This window comes from Henckelia pumila, chromosome 1 (genome assembly GCF_033568475.1).
Source record: "Henckelia pumila isolate YLH828 chromosome 1, ASM3356847v2, whole genome shotgun sequence".
Lineage (NCBI taxonomy): Eukaryota > Viridiplantae > Streptophyta > Magnoliopsida > Lamiales > Gesneriaceae > Henckelia > Henckelia pumila.
This window is the reverse complement of record NC_133120.1, coordinates 182968444-182987624: the sequence shown is the minus strand read 5'-3', so window position 1 is coordinate 182987624 and position 19181 is coordinate 182968444. Positions and strand designations below refer to the sequence as shown.

The 19181-nt window shown below is 42.0% G+C and overlaps 1 protein-coding gene across 1 annotated transcript; it reads right to left on the bottom strand.

The window, feature by feature from the left end:
- Positions 1-583: 583 nt before the first annotated feature.
- On the bottom strand, positions 584-2692 carry LOC140875637 (putative pentatricopeptide repeat-containing protein At3g25060, mitochondrial). The gene has a single exon (XM_073279370.1). The coding sequence runs from the start codon at positions 2686-2688 to the stop codon at positions 868-870; it is 1821 nt and encodes a 606-aa protein (XP_073135471.1). The 5' UTR covers positions 2689-2692; the 3' UTR covers positions 584-867.
- Positions 2693-19181: the final 16489 nt, after the last annotated feature.

The window sequence follows — 19181 nt, the reverse complement described above, 5'->3', positions numbered from 1 at the left end:
GTATTACTTTTTAAGACTGATCTACATTTTTTTAGTGATTCTTTAGCCTTAAAGCACCCGCACGAGTTTGTACTCGTGCAAAATTTATTTACTTGTGTTATTTATTTTTGTTGATTATTTGTCTTTGGTGTTGTAACCCGTGGACAACACGATCTATACACGAATTTAAGATACACCGCAATTATACCTTACACACCTTCTGTCATCGGGTTGGAATTCTGAAGGTGCAAAGCGCAATTTGTAGAAGCAAGGAGAGAGCAAATTTTTGGCTGCCTACTTCATTTTCTTGATATATCTAGATATGATTTAAAACAATAAATATGATCCAAGTTTTGGCATTGCGTCTATGTATATAAAATCAAAACATTCGGGCCCATTCAGCGCCTCTTGGTTTAAATAAGGTGGTGGTGAGGGCCGACTAAGTAGGTACTAGTGATGCCCATGGTGTATATGAAGAACCTGATTCCATATGCAATACCAATATTTAAGATCAACTGTGTATGGAGTTTTTCTGAAATAAAACATATCATTGATTAAATAATTGAATAAAATTTTTTTTACAGAATGATGCTACAAATTCTACAGCCGAAAAGTGGCCTCTCTGACACCTACTCTTAACACCTTCTAACTTGTTTTATCTTGCAATATAATTGGTTTCTTTACCAATAGTCATTACTAGAACAGCATCCATTATGGAAGTGATGGAATCTCTTCATGTCGCTTGCAATTATTTCTCTCTTCACTGCAATGGAGATGAACTTTATAACTTTGTGGCAGTCTCCACAAATCCTAAGGCTCAATGTTATCACTAATCTCGTCCTATCTCAGTGTTTAATATCTCAAAAGCAGCAGCGAGTCTCAATGTAATCATAGCATTTCAACTTCTTGCTGGACGTTAGGCGACACAAATTCTGTCCTTGGTACATATCCCATCGCTCTCATCTCGATCTCCATTTCCTCCATAACTCCCAAAATCCGTGCATATTGAGGGTGGCACTTATGTTCCGCAAGAAAAGAGTGAAGTTTACCGCTCACCTCCACTACACTGTAACCAGGTTCTTTCTTCAATCCTTTCATTTTCATGAGTTTTCTTAACTTGGCTACTTCATCCCATTTTCTTGCTGCAGAAAAGAAATTTGAAACAAGGGAATATATTCCAGGACTCTCTGGAGTTAGCTCAAGAACCTTCCTGGCCGCAAACTCTCCAACGAAAAACTTCTTATGATTGAGGCAACCGGACAGGAGTGCCACCCAAATAGCAATCCCTGGATCACAGGACATGGAGTCGATCACTTTGCAAGCAACCTCAACTTGGCCGGCTCGAGCCAAAAGATCAATTAAACAAACAAGATGCTTTTCAGTTGGTTGAACTTTGAATTCTTTGATCATGATGTCAAACAAGTACTTCCCTTCCTCAACTAGTCCTGTGTGACTCAATGCTGAGAGAAGAGAAGCAAATGTCGCATGATCTGGTTTTGCATTTGTCTTTATCATTTGATGGAAAAGTGAGAGCGCCTCTTCCCCATATCCATGATGCCCATAACTAGTGATGATGGAATTCCATAATATCACATCCCCCGTACTCATCCTGTCAAACAAAACACGAGCAGAAGAAAGGGATCCACATTTTGCATACATATCAACTAGAGATGTAGCAAGAATGTGATTTACATCAAGTCTTCTAACAATATATCCATGTATTGCCTTACCCAATATCAGGAGCCCGATTTGAGAACATGCAAGAAGTGCACCAACTAATGAAACCAAGTCTGGCTCACACCCACAACTTTGCATCTCAATTATCGATTCAAGTGCATGTCTTGGAAGTCCGTTTTGTGCATACCCGGAAATTAATGTACTCCAAGAAACAATATTTCGACAACTCATGGTTCTAAATAGAATAGAAGCAATGCCCATATTTCCATTTTTGGCGTACATGTCCACAAGGCTAGTCTGTACTACTACATCTGTAGAGAAATCTCTCCTACTCATATAGCCGTGCAAAGAGGAAGCCATTTTCAAGTCCTCAATATTTGAACAAGCCTGTATCAGGGCCAACATAACGACCCTGTCACCTTCGAATCCCTCTTCCCACATCCTTCTGTAGGTATCCAAAGCCAAATTTACTTTCCCAATCTTGACAAATCCAGTGATCATAGTACTCCAAGAAACAACATCCTTTCTCCTCATCCTCTCAAACACGCACGTCGCCTTGTCCATTTTCCCATACTTTGCATACAGATTCAAAACAGACGAACCAACAAAAATATCATGCTCATATCCACAATCCACCGCTTGTCTCCAGATTTCATCACCCAACTCCAAGTCCATCAATACGGTGCAGGCTTTGATAGCCATTGTAAAGGTCGAGCTGTCCGGCTTAACCCCATGGAAACCCATTTCTTTATATAGACTTACGACTTCATGTCGTAGATTCTCACGAGAATACGCAACGATCAATGCGTTCCAAGATTCTATACCTGGTTTTGGCAAGCTATCGAACAGTTTCTGGGCTAGATACACGTCGCCGACTCGGGCATATGAAGATATTAGTGGGGCAGCTGAAAATCTATTGCTGAAGAGCCCAAACGTAATCAGCACGGCGTGGAGCTTGGAAACGCAAGCTCTGTCTCTACAGATCAGTAGCAGTGTCTTTAGGTCCTCAAGAATCCATCTGCACAAAAGCATTTGGTAATTGGTAGAATGAATTATGCTCTGCTTTATTTTATTTTTCCTATTTTTTTTGGATATCTATTTTTCGAAAACAAAAAAAAACGAATAAAATGTGACGAGTGAATTTTGTGATATGTGGTAATGTCGCGGGTTCTGATTGGTTTAAATCAGTGGTCCTATGTGGACCCCACTTATTTGGATCAATCATGAATGAACACGTTCTCATAAGTAAGTGTGTCAATTCGGATGGGTCGGGTGGGTTCGGGTCGAGTTGACGAAAATAATTTTTAAAAATTTCTCAACCGAACCCGAATCAACCCGAAAATAGCCAACCTGAACCCGAACTCGGCCAATCCGGTCAACTCGAACCAACTCGATTTTTTTAAATTTTTTTTAATTTTTTTAACAAAATAATTAAATAAAAATTCAAAACACACAATAATAATAATAATATTTAATTTAATCACATAAAAAAAATATAAGCTTATATATAATTTAAATTTAAAATTATAGTTTTAGAATATTTAAAGTATACTTATTAAAAAAAATAAAAATTTTACAAAATAAACATTAAATGACTAAAATCTATTATATTAATACACTATAAAAAATTTCAAACACACAATGTTTAAAATATATAATTTAAATTTGAAAGTATAGTTTTAGAATATTTAAAGTATACTTACTAAAAAAAATAAAAATTTTACAAAATAAACATTAAATGACTAAAATCTATTATATTAATACACAATAAAAAAATTTCAAACACACAATGTATAAAAATGTAGCAAATATTTTTTAATTTTATATAAAAATAATACTATTAAAATTATTCGGGTCATCTGGGTTGACCCAGTAGTGACCCTTACCTGGATCACCTACTAAACAGAACTTAGACATGCAATTAACTTAATTAAACGGATATCAGAATAAAACTGCGAAAACCATAAACATTATACAATCCCAAGTAAAGGAATCTGTAAATACCCAAATATAATACAACCCAATCGAACAGTTGTATCAATCCAATAACAACAGAATAAAACCTAGGCGAAGCTCCAGCTGACCAACCACTGCCTATCCCCTCTTGGATCCACCTGCATCGTCCAATCGCAAACTTGTCCCATGGAATAAGGTGTCCAGAAATACAGAGTACGAGACGTGAGCATAAAACGCTCAGTACGAGAGTATGAATATACATGCATGCAAAGTGAACTCCCTATAACTCGAGGTCAAGGATCAGATAACAAAGACAGACCGGGCCTTGGTATGTAGCACGCTGTGCAGTCTCTTCAGGAGGTGGCTCCCATACCATAATACCAGTGGATTTACCGGACCCAAAGCCATGGAAGTCCATCCACTAACAGGATAGGGTACAACCCTACTAATAGACATCTCGAAGGAGATAGCTCAATATGCAAATGAATGCAGCATAAACCATGACATATAAATCATGCAGTCACATAATACATGCATACTCAGTCAGGATATCTCGAACAGTACTTTCGTACCTCAAAACAGTGCAAGCTCTACCAACTCTAGGTCCACGCCTATAGTCTGCTCTACACTGCCAAATGATACTACTATCATTAAAGTGCTCTAAAAGCCTTAACTAAGCTATTGCATACTCCTAAATATTTTTAGGAAGCAAAAGCTATACCTTCGTCCATCGTTAACCCTTTGATTTCGATGCCTCTAGAACTTGGGCACAACTCCGCTGCGACTACCGAACGCCTCGCCGTCCCCCGGATCAAGCCTAGGAAGACTAGAACTAAGCAAATAAGACTAGGATGGAGAGGGAAATCTTTGAATTGGTAAATCAGAATGAAGCCTCGGCCTTCTATTTATAGACCACGTCCGATCCTGCCATCGGAGCTTCCGAACATCGTTATCTGCCACGTGTCAAAATATCACTGGTTGACTTCGGATAGGGGCGATCGGAGCTTCCGATCCTGCCACACGTCATGCCTGACGTAATTCGATCGAAGCTTCCGATCGCTCATCGGAGCTTCCGATCCTGTTCGGAGCTTTCGATCTAGCCTTCGGAGCTTTCGATCTGTCCAATACCCAATCTATTTCATTAACATTGATTAATCCCTTAATCACTGCTTTTGGTTTCGGGCTACTACATTCTCCACTATTTAAGATGTTTCGTCCTGGAAATCAGATCTTAAGTACTGAATGTAATACAGAAATCAAAAACATTCTTTATTCAAATCAAACGTTTACAGAGTTTGCAACTGAATACAACTATAAGAATGAAATCAAAAAAACTCAAGATGGTCTTCACGCATCCTGTCCTCAAGCTCCCAAGTAGCTTTTTCAGTGCCTCGGCGCTGCCACTAAACTAAAACCAAAGGAATGATTTTGTTCCGCAAAACCTTATCTTTATGATCCAGGATACGAATAGGTTTCTCAACATAGGTCAAATCCTTGCTCACCTGAACCTTAGACCACTGCAGAATATGAGACTCATCCGCCACATATCGTCGCAATAGAGATACGTGGAACATGTCGTGAATACTGAAAGATGTGGTGGCAAAGCTAGTCGATAAGCCAAATCGCCAATGCTCTCCAAGATCTCAAACGGACCGATAAATCTGAGAGACAACTTGCCCTTAAGGCCAAATCTGAGAATCCTACGGAAAGGTGACACTCTCAAAAACACTTTCTCCCCGACATCGAACTGCAAAGGCCTACGCTTGGTGTTAGCATAGCTGGCCTGACAATCCTGTGCAGTCTTAATCCATTTCTTGATCTGATCAACAATGTCTATATCTTGCTGGATTAACTCTGGCCCCTCAGCCTGTCTCTCCCCCACTTCTTCCCAGAAAAGTGGAGTACGACAACGTCGTCCGTACAACGCCTCAAAAGGTGCCATCCCAATGCTAGTATGATAGCTGTTGTTGTATGCGAACTCGATCAATGGCAAATGATCCTGCCAGGTTGGACCAAAATCCATGACGCACTCTCTAAGAATATCCTCCAAAGTACGGATAGTGCCCTCTGACTGACCATCAGTCTCCGGATGATAGACAGTACTCAAACTGAGAGTAGTACCAATCGCACGCTGAACACTCCCCCAGAATCTAGAAGTAAACCTGGGGTCCCGATCGCTAACAATGCTCACAGGCACTCCATAAAGTCGAACGATCTTCTGAATGTACAACCGAGCCATGCGATCCACAGAGTACTCTCGGCTATAGGCAATGAAATGCGCTGACTTGGTGAGTCGGTCCACCACAACCCAGATAGCATCACAGTTCCTCGGGGATACTGGTAATGGGTCACAAAGTCCATTGTGATAAACTCCCATTTCCATTCAGGAATAGGCAGACTGTGAAGCAATCCTTCAGGTCGTTGGTGCTCTGCCTTGACCTGTTGACACACCAAACATCTCGAAACAAACTGATAAATACTACGTTTCATTCCCTTCCACCAGAAACGAGGACGTAGATCCTTGTACATCTTGTTGCTCCCAGGATGAATACTCAACTTAGTGCGATGCACCTGAGACAAAATCTCCTCTCGCAACTCTACATCCTGCGGAATCACAAGCCTACCAGACAAACACAGAAAGCCATCTGACTAATAATAAAATCCAGACGAGCTACCCTCGTTAGCTAGACGAGCTAAACGCTGGGTCTTCGAATCAGACATCTGAGCATCTCGAATCCGTGAATACAACGTTGACTCAGATAATATCGCAAACATCTGGATACTCTGCATACCTTTCTTAAGCTTGAAAGTATATCCTGAATTACAACAGTCACTGATTGCACTAGACATCGAACAAGTCTGAAGTGCGGATAGTCGCACCTTGCGACTCAATGCATCAACGGTGAGATTAGCAGCTCCCGGATGGTACTTAATCACACAATCATAGTCCTTAAGCAAGTTCATCTAACGTCTCTGCCTCATATTCAACTCCGCCTTAGTGAACAAATACTTGAGACTCTTATGGTTGGTGAAGATCTCAAATTTCTCGCCATACAGATAATGACGCCAGATCTTCAAAGCGAACACAATGGCTGCCAATTCCAAATCATGGACTGGGTAGTTGTCATCGTGAAGCTTCAGCTGTCTAGAAGCGTATGCGATCACATGCCCAATCTGAGTCAGGACACAACCTAACCCCTGAAGAGAAGTATCAGTGTACACCAAATATCCTCCAGATCCTGACGGTAATGCCAACACTGGCGCAGAAGTCAACCGCCGTCGAAGCTCACAGAAATTCCTTTCACAATCGGAGGACCACTCGAAATCCACACCCTTGCGGGTAAGCTGCGTCAAAGCTCGAGCTAGCTGAGAGAAATTCAAAATGAAGCGACGATAATATCCTGCTAGACCCAAAAAGCTACGGATCTCAGCAACCGTCATCGGTCGCGACCAATTAAGCACCCCCTCAATCTTGCTTGGATCAACAAAAATCCCCTCCCTGGATATGTTATGGCTAAGAAAGACCACTCGATCCATCCATAACTCACACTTGCTCAGCTTGGCGTATAACTGCTCATCTCGAAGAGTCTACAGTACCAACCGCAAGTGAGAAACATGCTCTTCCGTATTACGCGAATACACCAAGATGTCGTCAATGAAGACCACGACAAACTTGTCCAAATACTCCCTGAAGATACGGTTCATCAGGTCCATGAATATAGTTGGTGCATTAGTCAAACCAAATGGCATCACTAGAAACTCGTAATGCCCATAGCGAGTACGAACTGCAGTCTTGGCTATGTCCTGATCTCAGACTCTTAACTGATGATACCCAGATCACAAGTCAATCTTGGAGTAAACTGAAGTACCCTGCAGCTGATCAAACAAGTCATCAATACGAGGCAAAGGATACTTGTTCTTCACAGTGACTCGATTCAGCTGCCGATAGTCAATGTATAGCCGCATAGGCCCATCCTTCTTCTTCACAAAGAGAACAGGAGCTCCCCAAGGAGATACACTAGGACGAATGTACCTCTTGTCCAAAAGATCCTATAGATGATTGTTCAATTCATGCATCTCTGATGGAGCCAAACGATACGGTGCTCGAGAAATAGGCGAAGTACCCGACATCAACTCTATGCCAAACTCGACTTCCCTAACAGGAGGAAAACCTGGAATCTCATCAGGAAATACATCTGAAAATTCACCCACAACAGGAATACTCTCTATCCCAATGCTCTCAGCGGACAAATCAACTGCATATATAAGGTAGCCTTCCCCGCCCGACTCTAGAGCTCGACAGGCTCTCAAAGCTGATACCAAAGGCATCGGGGATCGCGCTCCCTCACCATAGAAAAACCAGCTATCACTCCCCTCTGGATGAAAGCGTACTAATCTTTGATAGCAGTCCACTGAAGCTCGATAGGTAGTCAACACGTCTATCCCCAAAATGCAATCAAAATCATCCATCGCAAGAACCATGAGATTCGCTAACAGAATGTTCCCCTCGAACTCTAAAGGGCAACCCATCACTAGACGCTTAGCCAAAGCAGATTGGCCCGTTGGAGTAGAAACAGACATCACTACGTCTAGTGCAATGCATGGTAACTTATGCCTCTTAACAAAACGTGCAGAATTGAAGGAATGAGATGCACCAGTGTCAATAAGTACAAGAGCAGGTATACCATAAAGCAGAAATGTACCTGCGATGACTTTCTCATTCTCCTCCATTGTCTGATCATGTCTCAGGGAAAAAACCTGGCCAGAAGCTCGTGGCCTCAAATGAGAAATCCCAGCAGGCTATCCCTAAGACCTCTGCTGAACGGTGGCCTGAGAACCAGATCCTGAACCTGAACCAGAACCGCCTCCCCCAGATAGTGGACAATCCCTCCGGATATGACCAGTCTCTCCACAATGAAAACAAGCTCCAGATGCTCTACGGCACTTGTCGGATGGATGGTTCTTCCCACAGTGATCACACTTGTCCTTCTTTCTGAAACGGACAACACCAGCAGAGCCAGAGGAAGAAGAAGTGGATCCAGACTTCTTGAAAGATTTGGCACGGGGACCCAAACAACTAGCAGGTCTCGATTGAGAGAAAGACCTGTTCCGCCGAATGCTGTCCTCCGCCTGGTGACAACGGCTCACCAAACCCTCGTAGGACATGTCGTCACCAACCGCCACAAGGTCATGGATCTCAGGGTTAAGGCCCTGAAGGAACAGATTATACTTCATCTCGGAGCTGTCGGCAATCTCCGGGCAATAGGCTAACAGATCAAAGAACTTCTGTTGGTACTCATCAATAGGCAAAGCTCCCTTCCACAAGCTCCGAAGCTCACCTGCCTTCGTCTATCGGAGTGCAGGAGGAAAATATAGCTTGTGGAAAGCTGTGCGGAATTCGGCCCAGGTGGCCACTCCTCTCGCCACAACAAAAGGTGCAGAAGTAAACCTCCACCACCTGCGCGCACGTCCATCCAAAAGATAACCAAGGGTCTCCATCTTCTACTCCTCGGTACATTGAAAAGTCTGAAAAGTCATCTCCATGCGGTCTAACCAGTTCTCCGCATCCTCCGGAGACTCACCTCCAACCAAGGGCTTAGGCCCCATCTGCAAGAATCGACGTACACTGAAACGGTCCTCATCTCGATGACGATGGAGGCGTTCCTGACGAGACTCCCGGTCGGCATCACCCCAACGCCCACCAATACTGCCATGAGAACTCTGGTCATCACGATCTACCATCTACAAAATTAACCTAACAGTTATCTTATGTAGAATCTAAATCCCAAGAATACTTTGTATGCTCTAATACCATAAATGTAGTGACCCTTACCTGGATCACCTACTAAACAGAACTTAGGCATGCAATTAACTTAATTAAATGGATATCAGAATAAAACTGCGGAAACCATAAATATTATACAATCCCAAGTAAAGAAATCAGTAAATACCCAAATATAATACAACTCAATCGAATAGTTGTATCAATCCAATAACAATAGAATAAAACCTAGGCGAAGCTCCAGCTGACCAACCACTGCCTAGCCCCTCTTGGATCCACCCGCCTCCTCCAATCGCAAACCTGCCCCATGGAATAGGGTGTTCAGAAACACAGAGTACGAGACGTGAGCAAAAAATGCTCAGTACGAGAGTATGAGTATACATGCATGCAAAGTGAAATCCCTATAACTCGAGGTCAATGATCAGATAACAGAGACAGCCCTGGTATGTAGCACGCTGTGCCGTCGCTTCAGGAGGTGGCTTCCATACCATAATACCAGTGGATTTACCGGACCCAAAGCCATGGAAGTCCATCCACTAACAGGATAGGGTACAACCCTACTAATAGACATCTCGAAGGAGATAGCTCAATATGCAAATGAATGCAGCATAAATCATGACATATAAATCATGCAGACACATAATACATGCATAATCAGTCAGGATATCTCGAACAGTACTTTCTTACCTCAAATCAGTGCAAGATCTACCAACTCTAGGTCCACGCCTATAGTCTGCTCTACACTGCCAAATGATACTACTATCATTAAAGTGCTCTAAAAGCCTTAACTAAGCTATTGCATACTCCTAAATATTTTTAGGAAGCAAAAGCTATACCTTCGTCCGTCGTTAGCCCTTTGATGTCGATGCCTCCAGAACTTGGGCACAACTCCGCTGCGACTACCGAACGCCTCGCCGACCCCCGGATCAAGCCTAGGAAGACTAGAACTAAGCAAATAAGACTAGGATGGAGAGGGAAATTTTTGAATTGGCAAATCAGAATGAAGCCTCGGCCTTCTATTTATATACCACGATCAGAACCTCCGATCCTCGATCGGAACTTCCGATCTTCAATCGGAACGTCCGATCCTGCCATCGGAGCTTCCGAATATCGTTATCTGCCACATGCCAAAATATCACTGGTTGACTTTGGATAGGGGCGATCGGAGCTTCCGATCCTGATCGGAGCTTCCGATCCTGATCGGAGCTTCCGATCCTGCCACACGTCATGCCTGACGTAATTCGATCGGAGCTTCCGATCCTGTTCGAAGCTTCCCATCGCGCCTTCAGAGATTCCGATCTGTCCGATACCCAATCTATTTAATTAGCGTTGATTAATCCCTTAATCACTGATTTTGGTTTCGGGCTACTACAGACCCGAACCCAACCTTAACCCGATTAATATTTTTGGGTTAACTTACGGGTCAATCAGAATCGACCCGAACCCAAAAACCCCCAATCCTAACCTGATATTTTTCGGTTCGACTCGTATCGGATTGGCGGGTTGGGTTGAGTTTTGACACTCATACCCTTGTAGTAGTACCCATGGGCAGCATGTACAAAACCATGATATGAACGTTCAATCCAATCCGACCCCTGTGACTAAAGAACCTACTCTTTTAAATATAATAAATTGAAATGGTAAAGATGCTCTTATAATTTGGATTTATTTTCTTAAATATATTTTAAATTTTCAAATATAAAAATAATTATAGGGGTTTTTTTAATCAAATATTGTACATTTTAAAAAATTAGCAATTTATAACACAATATGTGAATTATATTGGTTATCGTTTTTTGAAAAGATTCAATTCAATAATACACTTTTTATAGTAGAGTATTTTTAAAAAATAAAAATCACTTTATTATATTTTTATGGTACAATATTTTAAAAGTTATCGACGAATAAACATATCAGCATGTAAAATTTTTTTTGCGTATATTATTATTATAGATTTAGTTAAATCCTACGAAAAAAGAAAATTCATTAAAGAATTTCTTTTCCTACGTAGATGGTAGTAACCCGACTCAATCGAGCAATTAAACTATCTAAGAATGTTTAAGTGGTTAAAATATGATTAAATAACCTTTAATTGATCGAGGAAATTAAGTAGGAAATCGGGTACATGACGTTCAGAAATGGCCCGAAGGGAATCTAAGGTCTGAGAAGTTCGAAAGGTCCGAACCAGAGCATGGTTAGATCGAAAGATCTTAACTGGTTCGGATGACGATGATGTGTTCGGTAGCCCCGAGCAGTTTGGAGCTCAGAACCCGAGATCAGAATGTCCGAACTCTTACAGAAAATATAGGGTATGTGTTCTAATTTGTGATTGGACTAGAGGGAGTTCGAAAGGTCCGAACTCTGCAAGCACAATGAGTTGATGTAGCGACCCTACTCGGATCCACTACCTAATCAGAGTTAGAGCATAATTAAGAATGCATTTAAAATAAATCGCTACGGAAGAATTAAATAAAAATTGACCGGCAGAATACAACTGGTTAAACAAATTCGATTATACAACTCAATAGAATAATCTTAAATAAAACCTACAGCTAATCTTGTTGTCTTTAGTAGTCACTGGCTACTCCAAGCTCCTGGTGCTCAACCCTGCAACTACAACTGTCCCGTCAAATTGGGTGTCCAGATACACAGAAAATACTGGACGTGAGCTCTAAGCTCAATACGTAAATATAGGTAAACATACAAACATGATGCATGCAAATGACAGGATATCCATATATAGGATAACTGTATACAACTGCTCAGAATGGCGCTTAGGACATGAGTGGCACAACTCGAGAATCAAACTCTGCGTACACTGCTCATTCCTACCGGACGTGGACCGCATCCTATAGATGCCAGGGCCGGCTAACCCGTCGGTCACGGGGCGCTCAACATCAACCATCCGAACAGGGTTGATCAGCCTTACATGGCTCATCTCAAAAGATGGACATACACAATTTGATATGCACATGCTACAGAATAATATAGCACACAATGCAACACATAAGCATGCAAACCCGTTGGCTATCTCTGTCAGTACTTACGTACCTTACTACAGGCAGTCCTAGCAGTCCCACTCTAGGTTCACAAGCCTATCATCAGCTCTACAATTCAAATACCCATGCATCATTATTTAAACTCTAAAAGCCTTAACAAAGCTAATAGATACTTCTAAACAATTTAAGGAGACCATAGCTGTAGTGACCCTCAGAAACACTTTCTCCCCGACATCAAACTGCAAAGGCCTATGCTTAGTTAGCATAGATGGCCTGACGATCTTGTGTAGTCTTAATCCGTTTCTTGATCTGATCGACAATATCTACTGCCTGCTGGATAAACTCTGGTCCCTTAGTCTGTCTCTCCCCCACTTAAGATATTTCGTCCTCGAAATCCAATCTTAAGTACCAAATGTAAAAAATCAATCCAAAACATTCTTTATTCAACTAAACGATTACATAGTTTACAACTGATTACAACTCAAAATGAAATCAAAAAAACTCAGGATGTTCTTTACGCATCCTGCTTTCGAGTTCCCAAGTAGCTTCCTCAGCGCCTCAACGCTACCATTGAACAAAAACCAGAGGAATGACTTTTTTCCGCAAGACCTTATCCTTGTGATCCAGGATACGAATAGGTCTCTCACATAGGTCAAATCCTTATCCACTTGAACTTTAGACCGCTGCAGAATATGAGACGGATCTGCCACATATCGTCGCAATAGAGATACGTGGAACACGTTGTGAATACTGGACAGATACGGTGGCAAAGCTAAACGATAAGCCAAATTGCCAATGCTCTCCAAGATCTCAAACGGACCGATAAATCTGGGAGACAACTTGCCCTTAAGGCCAAATTTGAGAATCCTGCGGAAAGGTGACACCCTCAGAAACACTTTCTCCCCGACATCAAACTGTAAAGGCCTACGCTTAGTGCGACCATTGCGGGAAGAACCATCCGTCAGACAAGTGCCATAGAGCTTCTGGAGCTTGTTTCCGATGTGGAGAGGTTGGTCATATCCGGAGGGATTGTCCACTATCTAGGGGAGGCGGTTCTGGTTCAGGATCAGGTTCTCTGGCCACCGTTCAGTAGAGGTCACAGGGACAGCCTGCTGGGAGTTCTCATTTGAGGCCGCGGGCTTCTGGCCAGGTGTTCGCCTTGAGGCATGATCAGGATGTGGAGGAGAATGAGAAGGTCATCGCAGGTACATTTCTACTTTATGGTATACCTGCTATCGTACTTATTGACACTGGTGCATCTCATTCCTTCATTTCTGCACATTTTGTTAAGAGGCATAAGGTACCATGCATTGCACTAGATGTAGTAGTTTCTACTTCTACTCCGACGGGTCAATCTGCTTTGGCTAAGCATCTAGTGATGGGTTGCCCTTTAGAGTTCGAAGGGAACATTATGTTGGCGAATCTCATGGTCCTTGCGATGGACGATTTCGATTGTATTCTGGGGATAGACATGCTGACTACCTATCGAGCTTCAGTGGACTGCTATCAGATATTAGATTGCTTTTATTCGGATGGGAGTGATAGCTGGTTTTTCTATGGTAAGGGAGCGTGACCCCCAATGCCTTTGGTATCAGCTTTGAGAGCCTGTCGAGCTCTAGAGTCTGGCGGGGAAGGATACCTTATCTATGCAGTTGATTTGTCCACTGAAAGCATTGAGATAGAGAGCATTCCTGTTGTGGATGAATTCCCAGATGTATTTCCAGATGAGATTCCGGGTTTTCCTCCTGCTAGGGAAGTCGAGTTTGGCATAGAGTTGATGCTGGGTACTTTGCCTATTTCTCAAGCACCGTATCGTCTGGCTCCATCAGAGATGCGTGAGTTGAAGAATCAGTTATAGGATCTTTTGGACAAGAGATACATTCATCCTAGTGTATCTCCTTTGGGGAGCTCCTATTCTTTTTGTAAAAAAGAAGGATAGGTCTATGCGGTTGTGCATTGACTATTGGCAGCTGAATCGAGTTACTGTGAAGAATAAGTATTTGTTGTCTCGCATTGATGACTTGTTTGATCAGCTGCAGGGTACTTCGGTTTACTCCAAGATTGACTTGAGATCTGAGTATCATCAGTTGAGAGACCGAGATCAGGACATAGCCAAGACTGCATTCCATACTCGCTATGGGCATTATGAGTTTCTAGTGATGCTATTTGGATTGACTAATGTGAAACGACCCTAACTCTATAATTATTAAATAAATAAATATGCGGAAATTTTTTATTTTTTTTATATATACTTACTAAATAAAATATGCACATATATGCCCATACATGCATGCACAGAATAAAAAGATTTAAATAAATACATAAATAAATAAATAACTTAAATAATAATTGCATTCTTTAAATAAAATAAATATCTGAGTCAAACATTTAATTAAAAATACTGCATAAGAAAAATGATGTAAAATTTGCATGCACTGAAAATATTCAAATAAAATATTCAAATCCCCAACCACTGAAAAATAATTAAAAAGTGTAACATGCTGACATAATTAAAACATGCAATGTGACTCAGACATCTATCACGGTCACGGGGTCACTGCATGTCCGCTCATATGTCCTCGCCGCCGGTAGGAGCTACATCCTCCTCTATGAACTCACCTGCACCATACCAGTGTAGTGAGCCTAGAGGCCCAACATGCTAACATAACAAGGGTTTAAAAATAATTTAAAACAATTAAATATTAATACATAACATATACATGAATGAGCATGCTTAAAAATATCATGGCATAAACATAACTTAAATTAACTTAAATAACATAATACATACATATTGTTGAGCAGTTAAATTTCTAACATCGCATGGTTGTATCCGTAGTGTAACCTTAAATCATACATTAAATACTGATCAGCGTGGAAACCAACGTACGTGGCGGTGACGAATCACCTCTTAAATTGGCAGTAAACTGCCCTTCAATAGTTCACATATGGGGACGAATCCCCCTTAAATTGTCACACTACTTCAACTTCCAACATAAAATATTTTCTTTTGCTCAATCTTAAACATTAAATCATGCATAAAAATTATTTCATGAATGCATGTACTTAAATAAAATGTGTGTCCTTCATATATATTTAATTTAATTTCATACTAACATATAAATATAAAAATAACTTCCATGCATAAAAATAATTAAATATATATTCAGGACACATGCAATTTCTCATGGGTTGTACTGAACTGCTGGCCCTACACTCTCAAGTCAATTTACTTAAATCTGGCCCATTAACACTGAGACTGGCCCATTAACATACTTAAGCCCATTAACACATTTCTAAGCCCAATTAATTTATTAAAGCCCAATTAATTTTCCTAAGCCCATTAAATAATTAATCTGGCTCAATGGGCCCAAAAGCCCAAAGACTGGCCTAATAATTTCCATGGGCCCCAAGGCCCATAAAATTAATGGACTCCCATAATTAAACTAATTAAGCCCAAAATAAATAATTTGACTCAAAATAATTAAATGGAACCCAATTAAATTTTTGAGATTTAATTAGGCCCATTTAACACTTAAACTTAAATAATATCTTAAAAATAAAATACCCGAGCCCGGCCCACCGAACCCAAACCCGGACCACCTAACCCGACCCTACTACCTACCAGACCCGACCCAGGCCCTTGACCCGACCTGTAACCAAGCCTAGCACCTAAACCCGACGGCCCCCCCTTGTTTCTGCTGCGCACGCGGGCAGCAGCCCTTCTAGGGCTGCTGCCGCCCTGCTCCGGCCACCCCTAGCCAGAGCCCCGCCGCCCAAACGTAGCCCACGTCTGGGCGGTTCGAACCTGGCCCTAGCCCTGACCCCATGCAAGCCACGAGACCCAACACGAGCCCCCTTCCACACAACCCTAACCTGCGCGCCTACAGGAGCCGATCTGCACCAGCTGGTTTCCTAGGCTCGTTTGGCTCAAACCACTCGAGCCATTCGAGTCTAGAAAACCCTCACACGACCTAGGAACCCTCAACCAGCAGCTAGAACCACCATGGCTAGTAAAAACGTGAATATGATCAAAATTTTCAAGAACCATATGCATACATCAATACCGAGTGAATTTCTGAAAGATCTTGAAAGGATTCGATGCAAACTCAACACACACATAATAACACTAATATGTCATGAAAAAAATAGAGAAGGAATCATGCCTTTCACCGAAGAATTAAAAGAACGAAATTGCGTAGACGTTTCCGGGACGACGGGACGAAGATGGCTTGCTTTGGACCTTCAAAACGTGGCTATGGAGTCTCCTTGGCTGTTGACACAATGAAGAAGATGATGGAGAGTGGAGGTGGGGCAGCTGATGGTGAAGGGCATGGGGTTGGGGGTAGGTTTAGTCTAGGTTTTAAAATTTGTTAATAATTTAGAATAAAAATAATTAGGTAGATAATATAACATACAAATAAGATTTTAAACTTTTAAAATACCTACTAATCTAAAAAAAAACATAAATCCCGAAATTATAATTTTTGGGAATTTTAAAGATAATAAAAAGTCAATATTTTGGCTTAATTTAAATAAAAAACGGACTCCTAAAAATATATAAAATTAAATACTAAAAATTTTGAGGAAATAAAACTCAAAATAATATTTTTGGGCTCCTAAAAGACTCATAAAATAATTTGGGTGGAAAGTTGTCATCTCGTCCGTCCACGGTCCCGTCAACGCGATAAAATAATTAAATATCCATAATTCATGAAAATCACTAATTATGGGTTAAATGCTTAAAAATAACTTAAATCATGCACAAATAATTTCACATAATTATTTAACCCATAATCTAAAATTCTAAATAAATAAAATCCCTAATTATGCATGCGAATTTACGTATTAAAAATACCGGGTGTTACAATTCTCCCCCCCTTAAATTGAATTTCGTCCTCGAAATTAAAGTACTTACCCGAACAACTCCGGGTAGCGAGTCCTCATGTCTGCCTCGGTCTTCCAAGTAGCCTCCTCCTCCGAGTGATTCAGCCACTGGACTCTGACCATCGGTATGACCCGCGTCCTAAGCCTCCGCTCCTCCCTAGCCAAGATCCGCACTGGCCTCTCCTCATACACTAGATCTGGTGGCAACTGCAAGGGCTCGAAATCCAACACATGCGATGGGTTGGAGACATATCTCCGAAGCATGGATACATGGAAAACGTTGTGCACTGCCGCTAGCCCCGGTGGTAGAGCTAACCGGTAGGCCAACGTGCCAACTCTCTCCAAGATCTCGAATGGCCCTATATACCTCGGATTAAGCTTGCCTCTCCGGCCAAAACGCACTACTCCCTTCATCCGTGACACCTTCAGGAATACGTGATCACCTACAGCGAACTCCAAATCTCGTCGTCTGGCATCTGCATAACTCTTCTGCCGACTCTGAGCAGTCCTCATCCGATCTCGAATCTGAGTCACTATGTCAGCTGTCTGCTGCACAATCTCAGGACCCAGTAGAATCCGCTCACCAACCTCATCCCAATGCACAGGAGATCTGCATCTCCTCCCATAAAATGCTGCAAAAGGAGCCATACCTATAGACGACTGAAAACTGTTGTTATAGGTAAACTCCACTAATGGCAGTCTAGTCTCCCAAGAGCCCCGAAAATCAATGACACAAGCTCTCAGAAGATCCTCGAGAACCTGGATCACCCTCTCAGACTGACCATCTGTCTGGGGATGAAATGCTGTACTGAACAAAAGCCTCGTCCCCAAAGCTGTGTGCAGACTCTTCCAAAACGTAGATGTAAATCTCGGATATCTGTCTGACACAATAGACACTGGTATGCCATGCAGTCTAACAATATCTCTGATGTAAAGCTCTGCATACTGTGTCAAAGAATAAGTAGTCCTCACCGGCAAGAAATGAGCTGACTTGGTGAGTCTATCCACAATCACCCAAATCGCTGTGCAACCTCTGGCACTCCTAGGTAAGCCAACCACAAAGTCCATCGTAATATTCTCCCATTTTAATTCCGGAATAGGAAGAGTTCTAAGAAGTCCTGCTGGACGCTGATGCTCTGCCTTGACTTTCTGACAAGTCAAGCACTCTGACACCACTCTCCCGATGTCACTCTTCATCCCGGGCCACCAATACAATAGCTGCAAATCTTTGTACATCTTCGTACTTCCGGGGTGAATGGAGTACGGAGATGTGTGAGCCTCTGCTAAAATCTCAGCTCTCAACTGATCGACGTTCGGTACCCACATCCTACCACGGTACTGAACGATACCATCCTCCACTGTATACAAGAGATTACCCCTAGCCTCATCTCTCTGTCTCCATCGCTGCAACTCCTCATCAGTAGACTGTCCATCCCTGATCCGATCTTGCAGAACTGGCTGCACCGTCAACACTGACAAGCTCGGTGCATGACCACTCGGATAACACTCCAAGTCAAATCTCTGAATCTCGCTCTGTAGTGGTAACTTTACGGTCAAACATGATACCACTGACGACTTCCGACTCAAAGCATCGGCCACTACATTAGCTTTACCCGGATGGTAGCTAATGTCACAGTCATAGTCCTTCACCAACTCCAACCATCTTCGATGTCTCATGTTTAACTCCTTCTGTGTGAAGAAGTACTTGAGACTCTTGTGGTCTGTGAAAATCTTGCACTTCTCGCCATACAGATAGTGCCTCCAGATTTTCAAAGCGAAAACCACTGCTGCCAACTCCATGTCATGCGTCGGATAATTCTGCTCATGAATCTTCAGCTGCCTCGACGCATACGCAATAACCTTGCCACACTGCATAAGTACTGCACCTAAACCCAGCTTAG

Bases quoted from the DNA above. Each gene is read 5' to 3' on its own strand.
- LOC140875637 (XM_073279370.1), bottom strand. From the start codon at position 2,688: ATGCTTTTGTGCAGATGGATTCTTGAGGACCTAAAGACACTGCTACTG.